Source organism: Quercus lobata, unplaced genomic scaffold (genome assembly GCF_001633185.2).
Source record: "Quercus lobata isolate SW786 unplaced genomic scaffold, ValleyOak3.0 Primary Assembly Scq3eQI_107, whole genome shotgun sequence".
In the NCBI taxonomy this organism is placed as follows: domain Eukaryota; kingdom Viridiplantae; phylum Streptophyta; class Magnoliopsida; order Fagales; family Fagaceae; genus Quercus; species Quercus lobata.
This window is the reverse complement of record NW_022154705.1, coordinates 390,689-408,143: the sequence shown is the minus strand read 5'-3', so window position 1 is coordinate 408,143 and position 17,455 is coordinate 390,689. Positions and strand designations below refer to the sequence as shown.

The following is a 17,455-nucleotide window of genomic DNA, read 5'->3' as shown; positions in this document are numbered from 1 at the left end:
CCTCTTAGTGTGCTATATACAAGTTTTCATGCACACATGCCGACATTTGATTCAGGCCAAAATTCTTGACCAGTCAAACCTTCTGGCATTTTCGTACAAAAATTACTCGGGTTTTATTTATTTATTTATTTATTTTTCTAAATAATTTTCCATTTTTTTCTTGGACCTCTATATATGCTATCAACAAGTTTTCATGTAAAAAGGTCGGTATTTTATTCAAGTGAAAATTCTTGACCAATTTGACCCTGGGCCATTTTCGTACAAAATTGATACGAGTTTATTTATTTATTTATTTTTTACATTCTAAAGAATTTTGCATTTGTTTCTTGGACCACTTAATGTGCAACCTATAAGATTTCATTCACACATATCAATATTAAATTCAGGTAAAAAATCTTGACCAGTCTGACCTGGGGGAATTTTAGTACAAAATTATTACCAGTGTTCTCGATTTTTTTCTTTTCATTCTGAAGAATTTTCCATTTGTTTCGTGCACTTCTTTATATGCTCTCTAGAAGTTTTCATGCACACACTCTGACTATTGATTCAGGCAAAAATTCTTGATCTTTCGAACCCAGGGGCATTTTTGTACTAAAATTACTCGAGTTTTATTTATTTTTTAAAGAATTTTCATTATTTTCTTGGACCCCTATATATGCTATCTTCAAATTTTTATGTGAAAAGGCCGATATTGGATTCGGGTCAAAATTTTTGACCAATCTGACCCAGGGGCATTTTCGTACAAAATTGATACGAGATTTTTTTTTTCCCTTTTCTTTCACAAGAATATTGCATTTGTTTATTGGACCTCTTAATGTGCGATCTACATGTTTTTATGCGTAAACGCCAACATTTCATTCAGGTCAAAATTTTTGACCTGTCGGACCTAGGGGCATTTTTGTAAAAAAAAAAATGAGTTTTTTTTTTTTTTCTTCCTAAAGAATTTTCCATTTGTTTCTTGGACATCTATATATGTAATCTACAAGTTTTCATAGAAAAACACCGATATTGGTTGAAAGTCGAAATTCTGGATCTATCTGACCCAGGGGCATTTTCGTACAAAATTGATACGAGTTTTTTTTTTTTTCTCGAGAATTTTGTATTTGTTTCATGGACCTCTTCATGTGCTATCTACAAGATTTCAGGCACACATGCCGAAATATGATTCGTGTCAAAATTCTTGACTAGTCGGACCTAGGGGCATTTTCGTACAAAAAAAATACAAGTTTCTTTTCTTTCTAACGAATTTTGCATTTGTTTCTTTTGACCTCTCAAACTGCTACCTACAAGTTTTCATGCACAAATGCTGATATTTGATTCAAGTCAAAAAATTTTACCTGTCGGACTTAGGGGCATTTTCATACAAAATTACTCAATTTTTTTTTCTCTAAAGAATTTTCCATTTGTTTATTGGACCACTATATATGCTATCTATAAGTTTTCTGGCAAAAACAACAATATTGGATTCCGGTCAACATTCTTGACCTATCTAACCAAGGGGCACGTTCGTACAAAATTGATACAAATTATTGTTTTTTCTTTTCTTTCTAAAGTATTTTCCTTTTGTTTCTTGGACCTCTTAATGTGCTATATACAAGTTTTCATGCACACACGCCGACATTAGATTCAGGCCAAAATTCTTGACCAGTCAAACCTTGTGGCATTTTCGTACAAAAATTACTCGAGTTTTATTTATTTATTTATTTTTTCTAAATAATTTTCCATTTTTTTCTTGGACCCCTATATATGCTATCTTCAAATTTTCATGTGAAAAGGCCGATATTGGATTCAGGTCAAAATTTTTGACCAATCTGACCTGGGGGCATTTTCGTACAAAATTGATACGAGATTCTTTTTTTTTTTCCCTCTTCTTTCAAAAGAATTTTGCATTTGTTTATTGGACCTCTTAATGTGCGATCTACATGTTTTTATGCATAAACGCCAACATTTTATTCAGGTCAAAATTTTTGACCCGTCGGACCTTGGGGCATTTTTGTACAAAAAAAATTGTGTTTTTTTTTTTTTTTTTCTTCCTAAAGAATTTTCCATTTGTTTCTTGGACATCTATATATGTAATCTACAAGTTTTCATGGAAAAACGCCGATATTGGATGCAGGTCGAAATTCTTGATCAATCTGACCTAGGGGCATTTTCGTACAAAATTGATACGAGTTTTTTTTTTCTCGAGAATTTTGTATTTGTTTCATGGACCTCTTCACGTGCTATCTAGAAGATTTCAGGCCCACATGCCGAAATATGATTCGTGTCAAAATTCTTGACTAGTCGGACCTAGGGGCATTTTCGTACAAAAAAAACTCAAGTTTCTTTTCTTTCTAACGAATTTTGCATTTGTTTCTTTCGACCTCTCAAACTGCTATCTACAAGTTTTCATGCACAAATGCCGATATTTGATTGAAGTCAAAAAAATTTACCTGTCGGACTTAGGGGCATTTTCGTACAAAATTACTCAATTTTTTTTTCTCTAAAGAATTTTCCATTTGTTTATTGGACCACTATATATGCTATCTATAAGTTTTCCGCCGAAAACAACAATATTGGATTCCGGTCAACATTATTGACCTATCAAACCAAGGGGCACGTTCGTACAAAATTGATACAAATTATTGTTTTTTCTTTTCATTCTAAAGTATTTTCCTTTGGTTTCTTTGACCTCTTAGTGTTCTGTATACAGGTTTTCATGCACACACGTCGACATTTGATTCAGGCCAAAATTCTTGACCAGTCAAACCTTCTGGCATTTTCATACAAAAATTACTCGAGTTTTATTTATTTATTTATTTTTTTCTAAATAATTTTCCATTTTTTTCTTGGACCTCTATATATGCTATCAACCAGTTTTCATGTAAAAAGGCTGGTATTTTATTCAAGTGAAAATTCTTGACCAATTTGACCCTGGGCCATTTTCGTACAAAATTGATACGAGTTTATTTATTTATTTTTTACATTCTAAAGAATTTTGCATTTGTTTCTTGGACCACTTAACGTGCAACCAATAAGATTTCATTCACACATATCGATATTAAATTCAGTTAAAAAATCTTGACCAGTCTGACCTAGGGGCATTTTCGTACAAAATTATTACCAGTGTTATCGATTTTTTTCTTTTCATTCTAAATAATTTTCCATTTGTTTCTTGGACTTCTTTATGTGCTCTCTACAAGTTTTCATGCACACACGTTGACTGTTGATTCAGGCAAAAATTCTTGATCTTTCGAACGCAGGGGCATTTTTGTAGTATAATTACTCGAGTTTGATTTATTTTTTAAAGAATTTTCACTTGTTTCTTGGACCCCTATATATGCTATCTTCAAATTTTCATGTGAAAAGGCCGATATTGGATTCAGGTCAAAATTTTTGACCAATCTGACCAAGGGGCATTTTCGTAAAAAATTGATACGAGATTTTTTTTTCCCTTTTCTTTCACAAGAATTTTGCATTTGTTTATTGGACCTATTAATGTGCGATCTACATGTTTTTATGCAAAAACGCCAACATTTCATTCAGGTCAAAATTTTTGACCCGTCGGACCTAGGGGCATTTTTGTACAAAAAAAAAATGTGTTTTTTTTTTTTCTTCCTAAAGAATTTTCCATTTATTTCTTGGACATCTATATATGTAATCTACAAGTTTTCATGGAAAAACGCCTATATTGGATGCAGGTCGAAATTCTTGATCAATCTGACCCAGGGGCATTTTCGTACAAAATTGATACGAGTTTTTTTTTTCTCGAGAATTTTGTATTTGTTTCATGGACCTCTTAATATGCTATCTACAAGATTTCAGGCACACATGCCGAAATACAATTCGTGTCAAAATTCTTGACTAGTCGGACCAAGGGGCATTTTCGTACAAAAAAAACTCAAGTTTCTTTTCTTTCTAACGAATTTTGCATTTGTTTGTTTCGACCTCTCAAACTGATATCTACAAGTTTTCATGCACAAATACCGATATTTGATTCAAGTAAAAAAATTTTACCTGTCGGACTTAGGGGCATTGTCGTACAAAATTACTCAATTTTTTTTTCTCTAAAGAATTTTCCATTTGTTTATTGGACCATTATATATGCTATCTATAAGTTTTCCGGCAAAAACAACAATATTGGATTCCGGTCAACATTCATGACCAATCTAACCAAGGGGCACGTTCGTACAAAATTGATACGAATTATTGTTTTTTCTTTTCTTTCTAAAGTATTTTCCTTTTGTTTCTTGGACCTCTTAATGTGCTATATACAAGTTTTCATGCAAACACGTCGACATTTGATTCAGGCCAAAATTCTTGATCTTTCGAACCCAGGGGCATTTTTGTACTAAAATTACTCGAGTTTTATTTATTTTTTAAAGAATTTTCATTTGTTTCTTGGACCCCTATATATGCTATCTTCAAATTTTCATGTGAAAAGGCCGATATTGGATTCAGGTCAAAATTTTTGACCAATCTGACCTAGGGGCATTTTCGTAAAAAATTGATACGAGATTTTTTTTTTTCCCTTTTCTTTCACAAGAATTTTGCATTTGTTTATTGGACCTCTTAATGTGCGATCTACATTATGTTCACACTTACATTTCTAAAAAAACTGATATCATTTGTACAAAAGAAAAAAAATGTGAGATTTTTTTTAAAAAAAGAAAAGAACTCGAGTTTTTGAACCTTGGGATATTTAGTGGAACTCGAGTTTTATAGACTCAAGTTCCATAAAGAACTCGGGAATTTAATTCTTGAGATCAAATGTGCTGAATACTCTGTTTAGTCCGAGAGGTTGCTTTGTTTTGCTTTGTTTTTTCCAGTGAAACTCGAGTTTCATAGACTCAAGTTCCACTGGGAAATTTTTTTTTTTGGTTTTGCTCTTCTCATTCCTTAAACCATTCACTCGGAATTTTTTTTAAAAATTTTTTTCCTAGACATGCAGGCAAACCAAAAACTAAAATGATGCACCTGCTGAGAAACAAAGATAGAGAAGTTGAGAATGTAATCCATAAACACTCATTGAGAGGCAAAGAAGCTGAGAATGTAAATACACTTAAATTATATCAAAACGCGTTCTCAATAGGCACCAAACTATAGAAACTGTTACGCTCTCTGCATAAACATGGTTTTACAATGCAAATGCACGTACATTGCAGCAAAAGGCATTCGCAATATATCAACATTCTAAACATGCCCAACCACGCTTAATTTGCAGTTTTAACCATACTACTCAAATCACAATCTTCATAGAGGTACATTGGATAGAGAATTACAAGTATATTCAACAAAAACCAAAAAGTTCACATAGAGCCAATACAACGTAGTCACTTTTCCTAACATCGGCATCCGCACCACAAAAACGTCGTCCATGGAAGCATGCCTGAAAAATGTAGAGTAATCATGTTAGGAGACAAGATAGTAAACATTAGGTAAACATCGAATGAACAACAATTATTTAACCGATGCATAACTTTTTGCCATGTACCTAGCTAGTGTGGAACATGATCGCTTGTGGAAGCGCTACGGGACTGCGGACATTTTCTGCGGTTATGCCCGGAAGCATGACACAGTCCACATGTCTACTTGGGTTGACTCTCTATCAAATCTGCGTCCTCCCTCCGCCATCCCGGTTCTCAATCCTTATTCCTCACTTCATTTATCTCATTCCTTATTCTTGACTTCACTAGTTGACCTTTGGCCAGCAACAATGCAGGATTAGGCAACCACTTTGGCCCCATGGGATCCCTCCACAATGACTGTGACTTAGGAACCACAAATGCATGCTCATAAGTATTAAGGGTATTATTCAAACCATAACATGGGTGAATATATGTGCTCGAATCAATATGTAAATAGTCACATACTCTGATTGCATGTGAACACGGGATCCCTATGTTGTGCCATTTCCCACAACTGCATGTTCTTTCCTGTAATTGAACTTCATAACTGTGGTTTCCCCCTCCTGCGCTACACGTGTTGAGTTGGGTAACTACTTGAAATATTAGCTCTTCATTGCTAAATGGCTTGAGATAGTGTTTCTCAGATTTACGCTTATTTCCATCTCACGTGGATAAGGCATATTCACTCCATTTCTTACCCTCTGACAACTCATAATTGTATTCTTTGCGCCAGTCGTGGAAATATTGAACAAGTTTGTTCCAAGTGAACTCAACCAACGCGGCAATAGGAAGACCCCGTGCTCCTTTCAATACACCATTGAAGCACTCTGATATATTGGTTGTTATTGTCCCAAAATGCCTCCCACCATCATATGACTGGGTCCACGTATCCACAGACTCGCTCATTAGGTATGTGTATGAAAGATAATCTTGATTCTTTTCCTTGCCATCCTTCCCCGTCACCTTCTTCTTACTCCTAATGGCCTCTATTTCCACCTGCTTAATGGTCTCCATTATGGTATCAAATTTAACTACCTGAGTAGCATATCCCACTTTCAACACCACTAACTTTAGAGTCAAGTTCTGAAAATGTGTGTTGAAGTTGCTAGCAACATGTCGAAGGCAATATCTATGAAATACCCATGTTCTTCCATCATCCCTTCTAGGCCAGTTTGCAATGGCATTTTTGATACCGAGATTTTGGTCAGAAATTATGCAAATGCCTTCATCAAGTATCACATGGCCAATCACATCTCTAAGGCATTGTAAAAACCACCACCAACTGGACCCTGACTCAGAATTCACAATAGCAAAGGCGAGAGGGAACACCATGTTGTTAGCGTCGGTTGCCATTGCAACCATGATATTTACCATACAAATGGGTCCCATCAATAGTGATAACCGGCTTACAATATTTGAATCCATCAATGCTTGGACCGAAACACCAAAACACATAATTCAAAAATACTGTGTCATCTTCACCAGTGGATGTGGTACGATAGAACACCTGGGTAGTCAGATCCTGATCAATATATGCCATTAGCAACTTTTTCAACCTTTGGTAAGACTCTTCCCAATTCCCAAACATCTTCCCAATCGCCTTTTGTTTCGCATCCCATACCTTGTAGTAAGAAGGCTTATGACCCTCATATTTTGACTTTATCATAGATCTAAGATGCTTAATTGAGGTAGTATGATCCTCACATAACTTCTTAAGGATGTCGTCTGCAATAAAATTACAACTCATCATTCTACCATCATTTTGCACCCCAATCCGTATACACGTGTGAGGACCCTTGTACACGGTGACTATCCATAGTCTGTGGAGATTGGGCTTCATGACTGCGCAGACATACCACTTGCATAACTCATCCACGCATTTCGCACAAAGTTTTATCGTGGTCGACCTACTGATCATAAAATGTTTGTTTTCTTTGAAGGCACACTTTGGTAATATGCGCTACACCTCCACTTTATTGGCAAAAGTCAAGCCTTTGCACAAATTCATCCCCTCTCTCCAAGTAGACACAAATGGTGTCTCAAAATGTGAAGGATCAACCATATTTTCCCAAGTATTTGTAGAAAATGACAAGGTAGGAGGTGCGTAGGTAGGGATTGTGTCCGTAATGTTTTGGACACTAAGAACATTGTATGCATCAGGTTCACTACCATCCAATGTCTCATTGTCATCAATGTCCCTCTCAAAGTTCCTAAAGTCCCCTTGTTCAATCCTGTCTTCAATCTCATCTCTATCGACAAAATCTTCACCGTCAATGGCAGTACTCTCATCAACATAATCGTCATCGTCATCATCATCCTCATCCTCATCCTCATCCTCATCATCATCATCATCGGCATGAACATTACCATGCTCTATATGTGTAAAATACTCATATTGAGCATCCAGAATTATAACTTGTAAACTTGTTTGTGTTTGTTGGATTTCCTCGATACCAACTTCTGCATGCGGCTCCAACTGTATGTACAATTCAATGTTAATTATTTCAGGTATTCTCTCCAACTTGTCAAACATGATCTTCACATGTTTGTCTGTTTCTATCGCCATATACTTGTAATTAATCAAGTGCTTCAGGATTTCATTTGGCATACGATAAGTAATTTGTATGTTGTGCACAGCAGGATTCTCACACAACTCTTCCATAACCATCATCTGCAATTCGTCAAGGGTCTTCAACCTATGATCAATTTGGGTATAATAGCTCTTTATACCCGGCTCTTCAAATGGCAATCCCTTGTTCGCATTGGCATTCTTCAACAGACCACCATGGTATAGGATTATATCAATTTCAGGCATTGTGAACCTGTTAAAGTCAAGTTACTATGTTAGTTAAAAAACATTTTGAAGTTCCCTGATCTAAAAGAAACTTGAAGCAAGTCTTTAACTTTCTAATAAAAAGAAACGGCCAAGAATTTTTTTTAATTTGATTTTCATGATACAAACTGAACATTTTTTTCCTAAAATTTTGGCTGTAGTACGACTATATTTAACAATTGGACATATACAAATCCATCTGTCCTTCCTATATACAAGAAGCTAATTACAGCAGGATGATATGAGAGACAAAGACATGTAAAGCAAAAGATAATTACAAACACAATTTTTTGTAACACATACAAAATTGCAAAAGATAATGGGGGACTAAATAATTGCAAAAGATATCATATAATTTTGTAACACATACACAACCAAATTTTTTTGTAACACATACAACCCCCCCCCCCCCCCCCAACAAAAAAGAATCAAGACATTTTTAATATTTCCAACATATTCCATGCTTAAGACATCAGTATCAACTGAAATCTCAGTCAACCATTTTATAAGATTCCAAGACTAGCTTTAATAACCACATCAGATTGGACCTTTTAGCCTAATGAACACACAGTACACACTCATTAGAAATTAAATATGCTTCAAGATTGTGTCTGTTCTCAACAAAAGCCCCTTCGAAAAAGAATAAGAGAACCTCTGCTATTCTGTATAGAGCACTTTGGTAATGATTATGTGAAAAGTCGTTACAAGATTAAAGTCCATAATATTTTTTTCACACATACACATCTATATTAACTTGTACTAGAAGTAGATAGCTTATTTTCTAGCCTTTTATCAAAAAGAAGTAGAGAGCTTATTATTGAACAAAAGGAAGATACCAGAACCTTGATTACCTTAAAGATTACAATAGACTTTATTTCTATCTACAACCATACCCATCTCTTTAGCAAAAAAACCATACCCATCTCTTCTGCTACGATTTTTCACCCAATTTCATCAGGTAATCTTGCTTTCTCTCCTTGTTTTCTTTCTAAGACTCTAGGATTTAGAATGTATCAGTACTTCCAATTTCTTTCATTCTAAGCTCAAATCTTAGGCTTTGTGTTATGGGTATTGCATTTTGTACTTAAAGATAGTATTTTATCATTCAATGTGAGATTTTTTTCAAGCATCGTTGCATTAATTTATTCTCAACTCGTCACGTACTGTACTCCCCTTCCCTTGTGTCATTACTCAACTTATTAGAGCCAAAAAGGTTCCCATTCGTCCTCAGGACATTCGGGCAAAGCCCTTATCTGCCATTGGGAGTCATACACTTCAACTGAGCTCATCTCGCATGAAACGTGCAAAGGAAAGTGATTTTGAATCTGATGATGACCTGGATCGAGAAATTGATGAGATTGCTAATGTTATTGCTGCTGAGTCCAAACCATCTATATCTGGTGCTCAGGCTACTCTAGCGAAGCCCTTATCTAAACGTGCAAGGCAATCTGAATCTGATTTTGGTGATGACTTAGATCGAGAGATTGATGATGTTGTTGCTGCTAAGTCCAAACTGTCTACATCTGGTGTTCAAGCTGCTCTGGCAAAGCCCTTATTTGCCACTGGGAGTAGTACACTTCAGCTCAGTTCATCTCATGTAAAACGTTCTAATCAGATTGTCTGTGATTCCGATGATGACTTAGATCGAGATATTGATGAGATTGCAGATGCTATGGCTGCTGAGTCCAGACCGTCTCCATCCGGTGCTGCACAACCTACATTATCTGATATGATGGATCTCCTGCAGCAGATTCTAACTTGCTTGCATCAGATTCTACCCCGCCTAAATCGTATTGAACAAGATATTAAAGAGATTAAGGAGCATCAGACTAGAGCTCATTGAGATATCCCTTTCTCATTTCATAACAAAAAGGGCAGTAGGTTTGGCTTTTTGGTTTCAGGGTGTTAGGAGTTGATAATTTAGTGATGTATCTATGTTCTTAGTGAACTTTCAGATTTTTGTACCTTTTGAACTTTGATGTTTAGATATAACCGGAAGATTATAAAAATGGTTAATTAACGAATGCCCTTAGAACATCCATTAAAATTTCCCTAATTTAGGGCAAGTAGAAATTGGAACTCGTAGGCAGGATTGCTAAAACAGTCTAGTCCACCAAATTCAAATTTCAAAGGCTCAAACCTCCTCCTTCTTTTAACATATTTCACAAGTAGTAATGGATTGAACTAGTGAGATTATCATTTCCTATATTTTTATCACCAGTATTGTATAGTGGACTTAGAATTTTAAATTTTATGAGGTATTTTGTGAGTCCACTATCCAAGAATTTATTAAAATTGAACCATTCTCGCACTAGGATTGAATACTCTTGGAATATATTTCAAGGAAAAATATTGTTACACACACTGTCTTGCACCCAACTATACACACAGACTTCCCCATCCAGTTCTGCACTTTCTGAATGTGGATGGAGTAATCGGATTTGCTAGTCTTGTGACTAATGAGAGACTGCAATGCCACATCTACCTTGTCAAATTCATTTGCATCTGTTTCTTTACTCTCACATACTATTTTTTTTGGGTGCGCCAATTTGGAAACCATAAACCAGCCACTTGATTTTGATTGCAACTTTGTTCCAGCTATAAAGTTCAAGAGTGATTCAAAGACCATGACAGTAACAACTTCTAGCTCTTTTAACATGCTAACCATGGCTAGATCTTCATTTTTCTTAGAGTACAACTTAGTTTGAATGCTCTTTAAGGCCTTCTGTGTTGCCTTTTTTACCACCTTCCTAGAGGGCAAGTATTTTTCATTCTCCCTTGTAAGCTCCATTGTACTGCCATGTCTTCTGCGCAAGGTTGATTGAAATTCACGTATGTATTCCTTCGTTTGCAGCAATGCATCCCTTGCAAATTCACACACATCTAAGAGCCTGAGAGATCCATCCAACAGCTCATTAAACCATTTCTGATGCTGTTCTTTGGCTAAGTCTTGTGTGCAAGGCAACAGCAGCAAGTTATCAACACATTCATGCAAATCTTGAAGGCCAATGAGTTTCTGGAATAAAGATGTTGATGATGAAGAGGTTGTTTCAGAACCACTCAATCTGCTCAACTGGTCATTGAATTCTGAAATGAGTGGGTGTGCTCTAGTGGGAAAGCTGTTGGATCGAAAATGGTGATGGCAGGTTTCATTGACAGGAGTGGCAGTCATTTTTACCTAAAACAAGAAAGACGTCTTGCTGTTGAATGTACAATTTTGTGTATCAATTTGCTTTGATTTAGTTAGCATCTTCTCAATATATATGATGGGGTGAGGTGGACATTAGTAATCTCAATATTTTCAAATATCAATGAGTTGTAACATTATTTTGTTCTGGATTTAGACACTCTTTCAGCCTTGTCTATGCAGTGTCTCCCTCTTGCCAGCTCCCCAACTGAATATAGAGTTTATTTTGAGCATCTAAATTACAGGAGCATCTTTGCAGAAGATAACACTACATATTAGAAGCATTGAACCTGCATTCCAACTCACTATTGCAGCAATGTTTTTCCAATGTCTACTCTCACCAGCTCTCCAACTCACATTCAATCGCATTTAAATTCAAAAATCAGAAGAGAATCTTCTTACATTTATTTAAAATATACGATATAACAAATGACAAGAAAAGGAAATAACCATTATATCCAGCCTACACGCCTGCCTTTCAGGCAGATAGTCTGTACCCCTCGTGCAAACATAAATATTATGAAATTATTAGTTTCATGCAATGAAAAATAATGTTTATTACAATCAGGCAGTAATTCCTAAAATCTGGAAAATTTTCTTCAGTGTATTGAGTGTTGGTCATCTTGGTACTACTTACTTCCTGTAGATTTTTAATTAAAAATACGTGTATCAAATTCTTCCATACTCTTTGTTCGGCCTGAAAATTATCATGTTTACAAGATAAAGAGTATGTCATGGTCTCTGTTATTTCTAATGAAACTATAATTTCACCCATATTTAGTGGCAATGTTTAGTATTTAGTATATCTTTACCATGTTGGAGCTTCTACAGACCTTCACTTTGTCCACATGCAGCAACAGCTATCTAAAATCACACGTACAGCTTAATATTATTTACATCATGTTTGTGCCATAGGCAGGCAAGATTTGCATATGCGACTTCTACATTTCTGATCATAATGTAGACAATTTTATTGGCTAATTCATTAAAAACATGGGTTGTCCCAACAGTCAGGATTTTCAATTGCTTAAGCACAGAAATTCAAGTAAACCATATGAGTCACAATTATTCTAGATGTGTATTAATCAATTTATTTAGGACAATCAAAATATTGACAGCTAGGATTTCATGTTTTCCTTTTCTGTTTTTATGTTCAATTCCTTGTGCTAAAACAATCTAAGGCACCAAATTTAAAATTCAATGACTCAAATTCTGTTAACTAATTTCACAAGTTCTATGTATTCAGCCAGTGAGATGACCAATTACTATATTTTTATAACCAAATTTTGTACAGTTGACTTCAGATTTTAAATTTTACGAGGTAATTTGTGAGACCGATATCCTAGAATTAATAAAGATTGAACCGTTCTTGAACTAGAAATTAATACTCTTGGAATATAATTCAAAAGTGACATGGGAAAATATTTGATGGAGGCAGTGAATTGACTTAAAAGTAGAAGAGAAAATATGTGTTTTTCATTCGTGTATTTGTACAAAAAGAGATGGCCTATCAACTTGTATATATTTACAGCCAAAAATGGATGCCCATGATAATTTCTGAGCTAGTGGTTGAGGATATTGAGAAAGGAAACTCGGGTCTTCACTAGACGCCTTGACAAACATTCAAGCACGTCTTCAACATCTTGAATGCTTGACTCCAACTTCCCCATCCAGTCCTGCACATTCTGAACATGGATGGAGTAATCACATTTGCTTGTCTTGTGACTAACAAGAGATTGTAATGCCGCATCTACCTTCTCAAAGTCATTTCCATCTGTTTCTTCACCCTCACATGCTATTCTCTTGGGGTGCACCAGCTTGGAAACTACAAACCAGCCTCTTAATTTTGATTGTAAATTTGATCCAGATATGAAGGTCAAGAGTGATTCAAAAGCCAAGATAGTTCCAGCCTCTAGCTCTTTTAACAAGATAACAATGGCTAGATCTTCATTTTTCTTAGAGTTCGACTTAGTTTGCATGCCCTTTAATACCTTCTTAATTGCCTTCTTTGCCACCTTCCTAGAGGTCAAGTATTTTTCAACCTCCCTTGCAAGCTCCATTTTATTGCCATGTCTTCTACGCAGGGTTGATTGAAGTTCACGAGTGCATTCCTTTGTTTGCAACAATGCATCCCTTGCAATACCACACACATGCAAGAGCTCGAGAGATCCATCCAACAGATCATTAAACCATTTCTGATTCTGCTCTTGGGCTAAGGCTTGTGAAAAAGGCAAGAGGAGCAAGTTATCAACACAGTCATGCAAATCTTGAAGGCCAATGAGTTTCTCGCTTAATGATGTTGATGATGAAAAGGTTGCTTCAGAACATCTCAATCTGCTCAATTGTTCATTGAATTCTGATATGAGTGGGTGTGCTCTAGTGGGAAAGCTGTTAGAGCGAAAGTGGTGGTTGATAGGAGAGGCAGCCATGTTTTCCTAAAACAGGAAAGACTTCTTGCAGTTGAATGTACAATCTTGTGTAGCAATTGGCTTGCTTTGCTTTGCTTTATTTAACATCTTCTCAATATATATGATAGGGTGAGGTGGACATAAGGAATCACAATATTTTCAAATATCAATGAGTAGTAACATGATTTTGATCTGGATCTAGACACTCTCTTAGCATTGTCAACGCAGTGTCTCCCTCTAGCCAGCTTCCCAACTCAACATCCAATTATTTTATGCTTTTTAACTTACAGGAGCATCTTTGTAGAAGATAACACTACATATTGAATTAGAAAATGATTGATAAAATATGAAGTTATTAAATTGCAATTGAAGTTAGATGACCTAATGTTTGATAAATAATTATGCCACCAATGATGCTATATATGAAGCTGGGAAATGAACTTATGGGAGACAATATTGTAGTGCCACCTGATAATAAGATATTATGTCTTATATAATTTTGTAAAACAATTACAGATAAACCAGACGTTGCAGAAATTATTGAGAGAGTAATGCCCCATTTGTTTGCTGGTGTATCCATTTATGATAGACAAGACTGCATTGTCACTTGTTCTCATAAATTGATAATCTCTCACGGATTGAAAACATGGTCAAGTACAATAAAAGGAAACATCCTTGGAAGTAGGGTGGGTTTCACATCAAGAAAAGCCTTTCACCATGTTCCCTTCTACTGTACTAACCACCAATATTATGGTCCTAACTCTCTTTGTTCAGTAGTACTACACAAATTATTAATCATTGCTGCTGGAAACCATAAGGATTCATATATTTCTTACAATATAAGTAAGCATATGAATTTAGAAAGAAATGCATATACATATGTTTGCAATTACGGTAAATAATTAACATAACTAGAATTTAAAAATATATGAATTTCTAATGAGAATTTAATGGATATAGCAGACAAGACAACCTGATTGTAATTAATGTAACACATATTACACAGTTATAGTAATTTAATGCTTATTTCTTATTTGAGAACATGGTGCTGTTACCACACGTATGTTGAATATTTTATATATCAATGATCAAACTTTTATGTCATGAAGGGAAGTACTAGTGTGATTTTATGAGTTAAATCACATACACCTGTATATGATAGTTCGTTTCTTAATGATATTATTGACTTGACTATGTGATTGTTGTGCCGTAGACAGGCAAGATCTGCATAAGAGACTTCTCCATTTCTGTTCATAATGTAGAAAATTTTATAGGCTGATTCATTAATAACATGGGTTGTCTCTCAAAGGGAGACAGTCAGGATTATTAATTGCTTAAGCATACAAAATTCAAGTAAACCATGTGAGTGTCAATGATTTTAAATGTGTATTAATCAAATTATTTGAAACAGTCAAAACATTTATATCTCTTGTTTTTGTTTTTCTTTTCTGATTTTCTGTTCCAGCTCTCTAAGTGGAGGAGCTTGGTCCTCAACCAGATTCAAGGCCTGCATCCTCTTAATGCACAGTGTATATCAAGGGAACCCATAGTTTAGAACGTTAAAACATTCTAAGGCACCAAATTTAAATTTCAGTGACTCAAACCACCTCCTATTATATATTTCACAAGGTCCAATGGATTCAACAAGTGAGATGATCATTTACTATATTTTTATTACCAAATTTTGTACAGAGGTATTGAGACTTAAACTTTTACGTGGTATTTTGTGAAATCCAATATTCTAGAATTTATTAAAATTGAACCATTCTTGTTGTAGTGACCCAAAAAGGGGGTCTTGCATTCCATAGAATCCCACATCGCCTAAGAAAACACATGGGAATTGTTTATAAGGAATGACCTCCCTTCAATGTGTAGAGGCATTTTCCCTCACTGCTGTGTGCTTTGAGAAAGAACAAAACCATGAAGGGTATGATACCCCAAAGCGGACAATATCTACACAGGTGGGGTGGAGTCGTTACACTTGTGCTAGGAATGAACACTCAATTATTTCTTAATGAGAGTGAATTGAGATAGATGTAGAAGACACAATATATCTGTATTTCATTCATTAATGTGTACAAAAAGAGAAGGTCTATCATGTAAAAATTTACAGACAAAATTCATGCCCATAATGATTTTAGGGCTAGTGGTTTAGGATGTTGAGAAAGGAAACTCGGGTTTTGACTAGATGCCTAGAAAGACATTCAAGCACCTCTTCAACATCTTCAATGCTTGACTCCAACTTCCCCATCCAGTTCTGCACATTTTGAACAGGAATGAAGTAATTGGATTTGCTTGTCTTGTGACTATTGAGAGATTGTAATGCTGCATCTGACTTGTCAAATTCATTTGATCTGTTTCTTCATCCTCACAGACTACCTTTTTCTGGTGCACCAGCTTGGAAACCACAAACCAACCATTTGATTTGGATTGCAACTTTGGTCCAGCTATAAAGGTCAATAGTGATTCAAAGACCAGGAAAGTTACAGCTTCTAGCTCTTTTAACAAGCTCACCATGGGTAGATCTTCATTTTTCTTACAGTTCAACTTAGTTTGCATGCCCTTTAAGGCCTTCTGCATTGCCTTTTTCACAACCTTCCTTGAGGCCAAGTATTTTTCAACCTCCCTCGCAAGCTCCATTTTATTGCCATGTCTTCTGCGCAGGGTTGACCGAAGTTCATGTGCATATTCCTTTGTTTGCAACAATGCATCCCTTGCAATACCACACACATCCAAGAGCCTGAGAGATCCATCCAATAGCTCATTAAACCATTTCTGATGCTGCTCTTGAGCTAAGGCTTGAGTGCATGGCAACAACAGCAAGTTTTCAATAGTCATGCAAATCTTGAGGGCCAATGAGTTTCTGACTTAATGATGTTGATGATGAAGAGGTTGTTTCAGAACCTCTCACTCTGCTCAATTGTTCATTGAGTTCTGAAATGAGCGGGTGTGCCCTTGTGGGAAAACTTTTGGAGCGAAAATGATGAAGGGAGGTTTGGTTGACAGGAGAGGCAGCCATGTTTTCCTAAAACAAGAAAGACGTCTTGCAGTTGAATATAAAATTCTGTGTATCAATTTACTTTGCTTTAGTTAACATCTTCTCAATATATATGGTGGGGGTGAGGTGGACAAAAGGAATCTCATTATTTCTATATATCAATGAATTGTGACATGATTTTGATTTGGATCTAGACACTCTCTCAGCATTGTTTATGCAGTGTCTCCAAGACTGAAGAAGATACACATACACATTCTCTGTTCTAGAAGGCCGTCAATTTTGAAGTATAATTTGGATTCATGGTTGCGTTCAAAAGAATGCACCCAGCCAGTATTTCATGATCAATCATAATACCTCTCAATCGTTGCTGTCTTAGCAAAGACTGCAGCATTACTATCCAGTACCTCATTCATATGGTTTTTTTAGAGATACATTCGCAACATTTTCATCACATTTTGAATTTATTACTGAAATTACTTTTTTGGCAACTAATAATAGCTAATAACATGTTATTTAAAATTTGTCGTAAAAGTATTGTAAATATATTGAAAACATAATATCTCTCATTTTCAGTCACATGGAGCCACTTTTACGGTCTCTATTCTCTTGTGGCGGCCAATCATGAATCCACCTTAACCATTA

At 35.6% G+C, this 17,455-nt stretch overlaps 3 protein-coding genes across 3 annotated transcripts; all 3 read right to left on the bottom strand.

Moving 5' to 3' along the window:
- Positions 1–10,531: 10,531 nt before the first annotated feature.
- On the bottom strand, positions 10,532–11,392 carry LOC115972864. The gene has a single exon (XM_031093099.1). The coding sequence runs from the start codon at positions 11,390–11,392 to the stop codon at positions 10,532–10,534; it is 861 nt and encodes a 286-aa protein (XP_030948959.1).
- A 1,577-nt stretch (positions 11,393–12,969) lies between these two features.
- Positions 12,970–13,836, bottom strand: LOC115972863. The gene has a single exon (XM_031093098.1). It carries the CDS (start codon positions 13,834–13,836, stop codon positions 12,970–12,972), a length of 867 nt encoding a protein of 288 aa, XP_030948958.1.
- Positions 13,837–15,958: 2,122 nt separating this feature from the next.
- LOC115972862 lies at positions 15,959–16,653 on the bottom strand. Its single transcript, XM_031093097.1, has 2 exons — positions 16,195–16,653; positions 15,959–16,072 (listed from the first exon to the last, which is right to left on the bottom strand). The coding sequence occupies exons 1-2, from the start codon at positions 16,651–16,653 to the stop codon at positions 15,959–15,961; spliced, it is 573 nt and encodes a 190-aa protein (XP_030948957.1).
- Positions 16,654–17,455: the final 802 nt, after the last annotated feature.

Excerpts from the sequence above, each read along its gene's own strand:
- LOC115972864 (XM_031093099.1), bottom strand. The coding sequence starts at position 11,392 with ATGACTGCCACTCCTGTCAATGAAACCTGCCATCACCATTTTCGATCC.
- LOC115972863 (XM_031093098.1), bottom strand. The coding sequence starts at position 13,836 with ATGGCTGCCTCTCCTATCAACCACCACTTTCGCTCTAACAGCTTTCCC.
- LOC115972862 (XM_031093097.1), bottom strand. The coding sequence starts at position 16,653 with ATGACTATTGAAAACTTGCTGTTGTTGCCATGCACTCAAGCCTTAGCT. Across the intron at positions 16,073-16,194 it reads AGCTGGTGCACCAGAAAAAG|AACTGGATGGGGAAGTTGGA; the intron begins GTAGTCTGTGAG and ends CAAAATGTGCAG.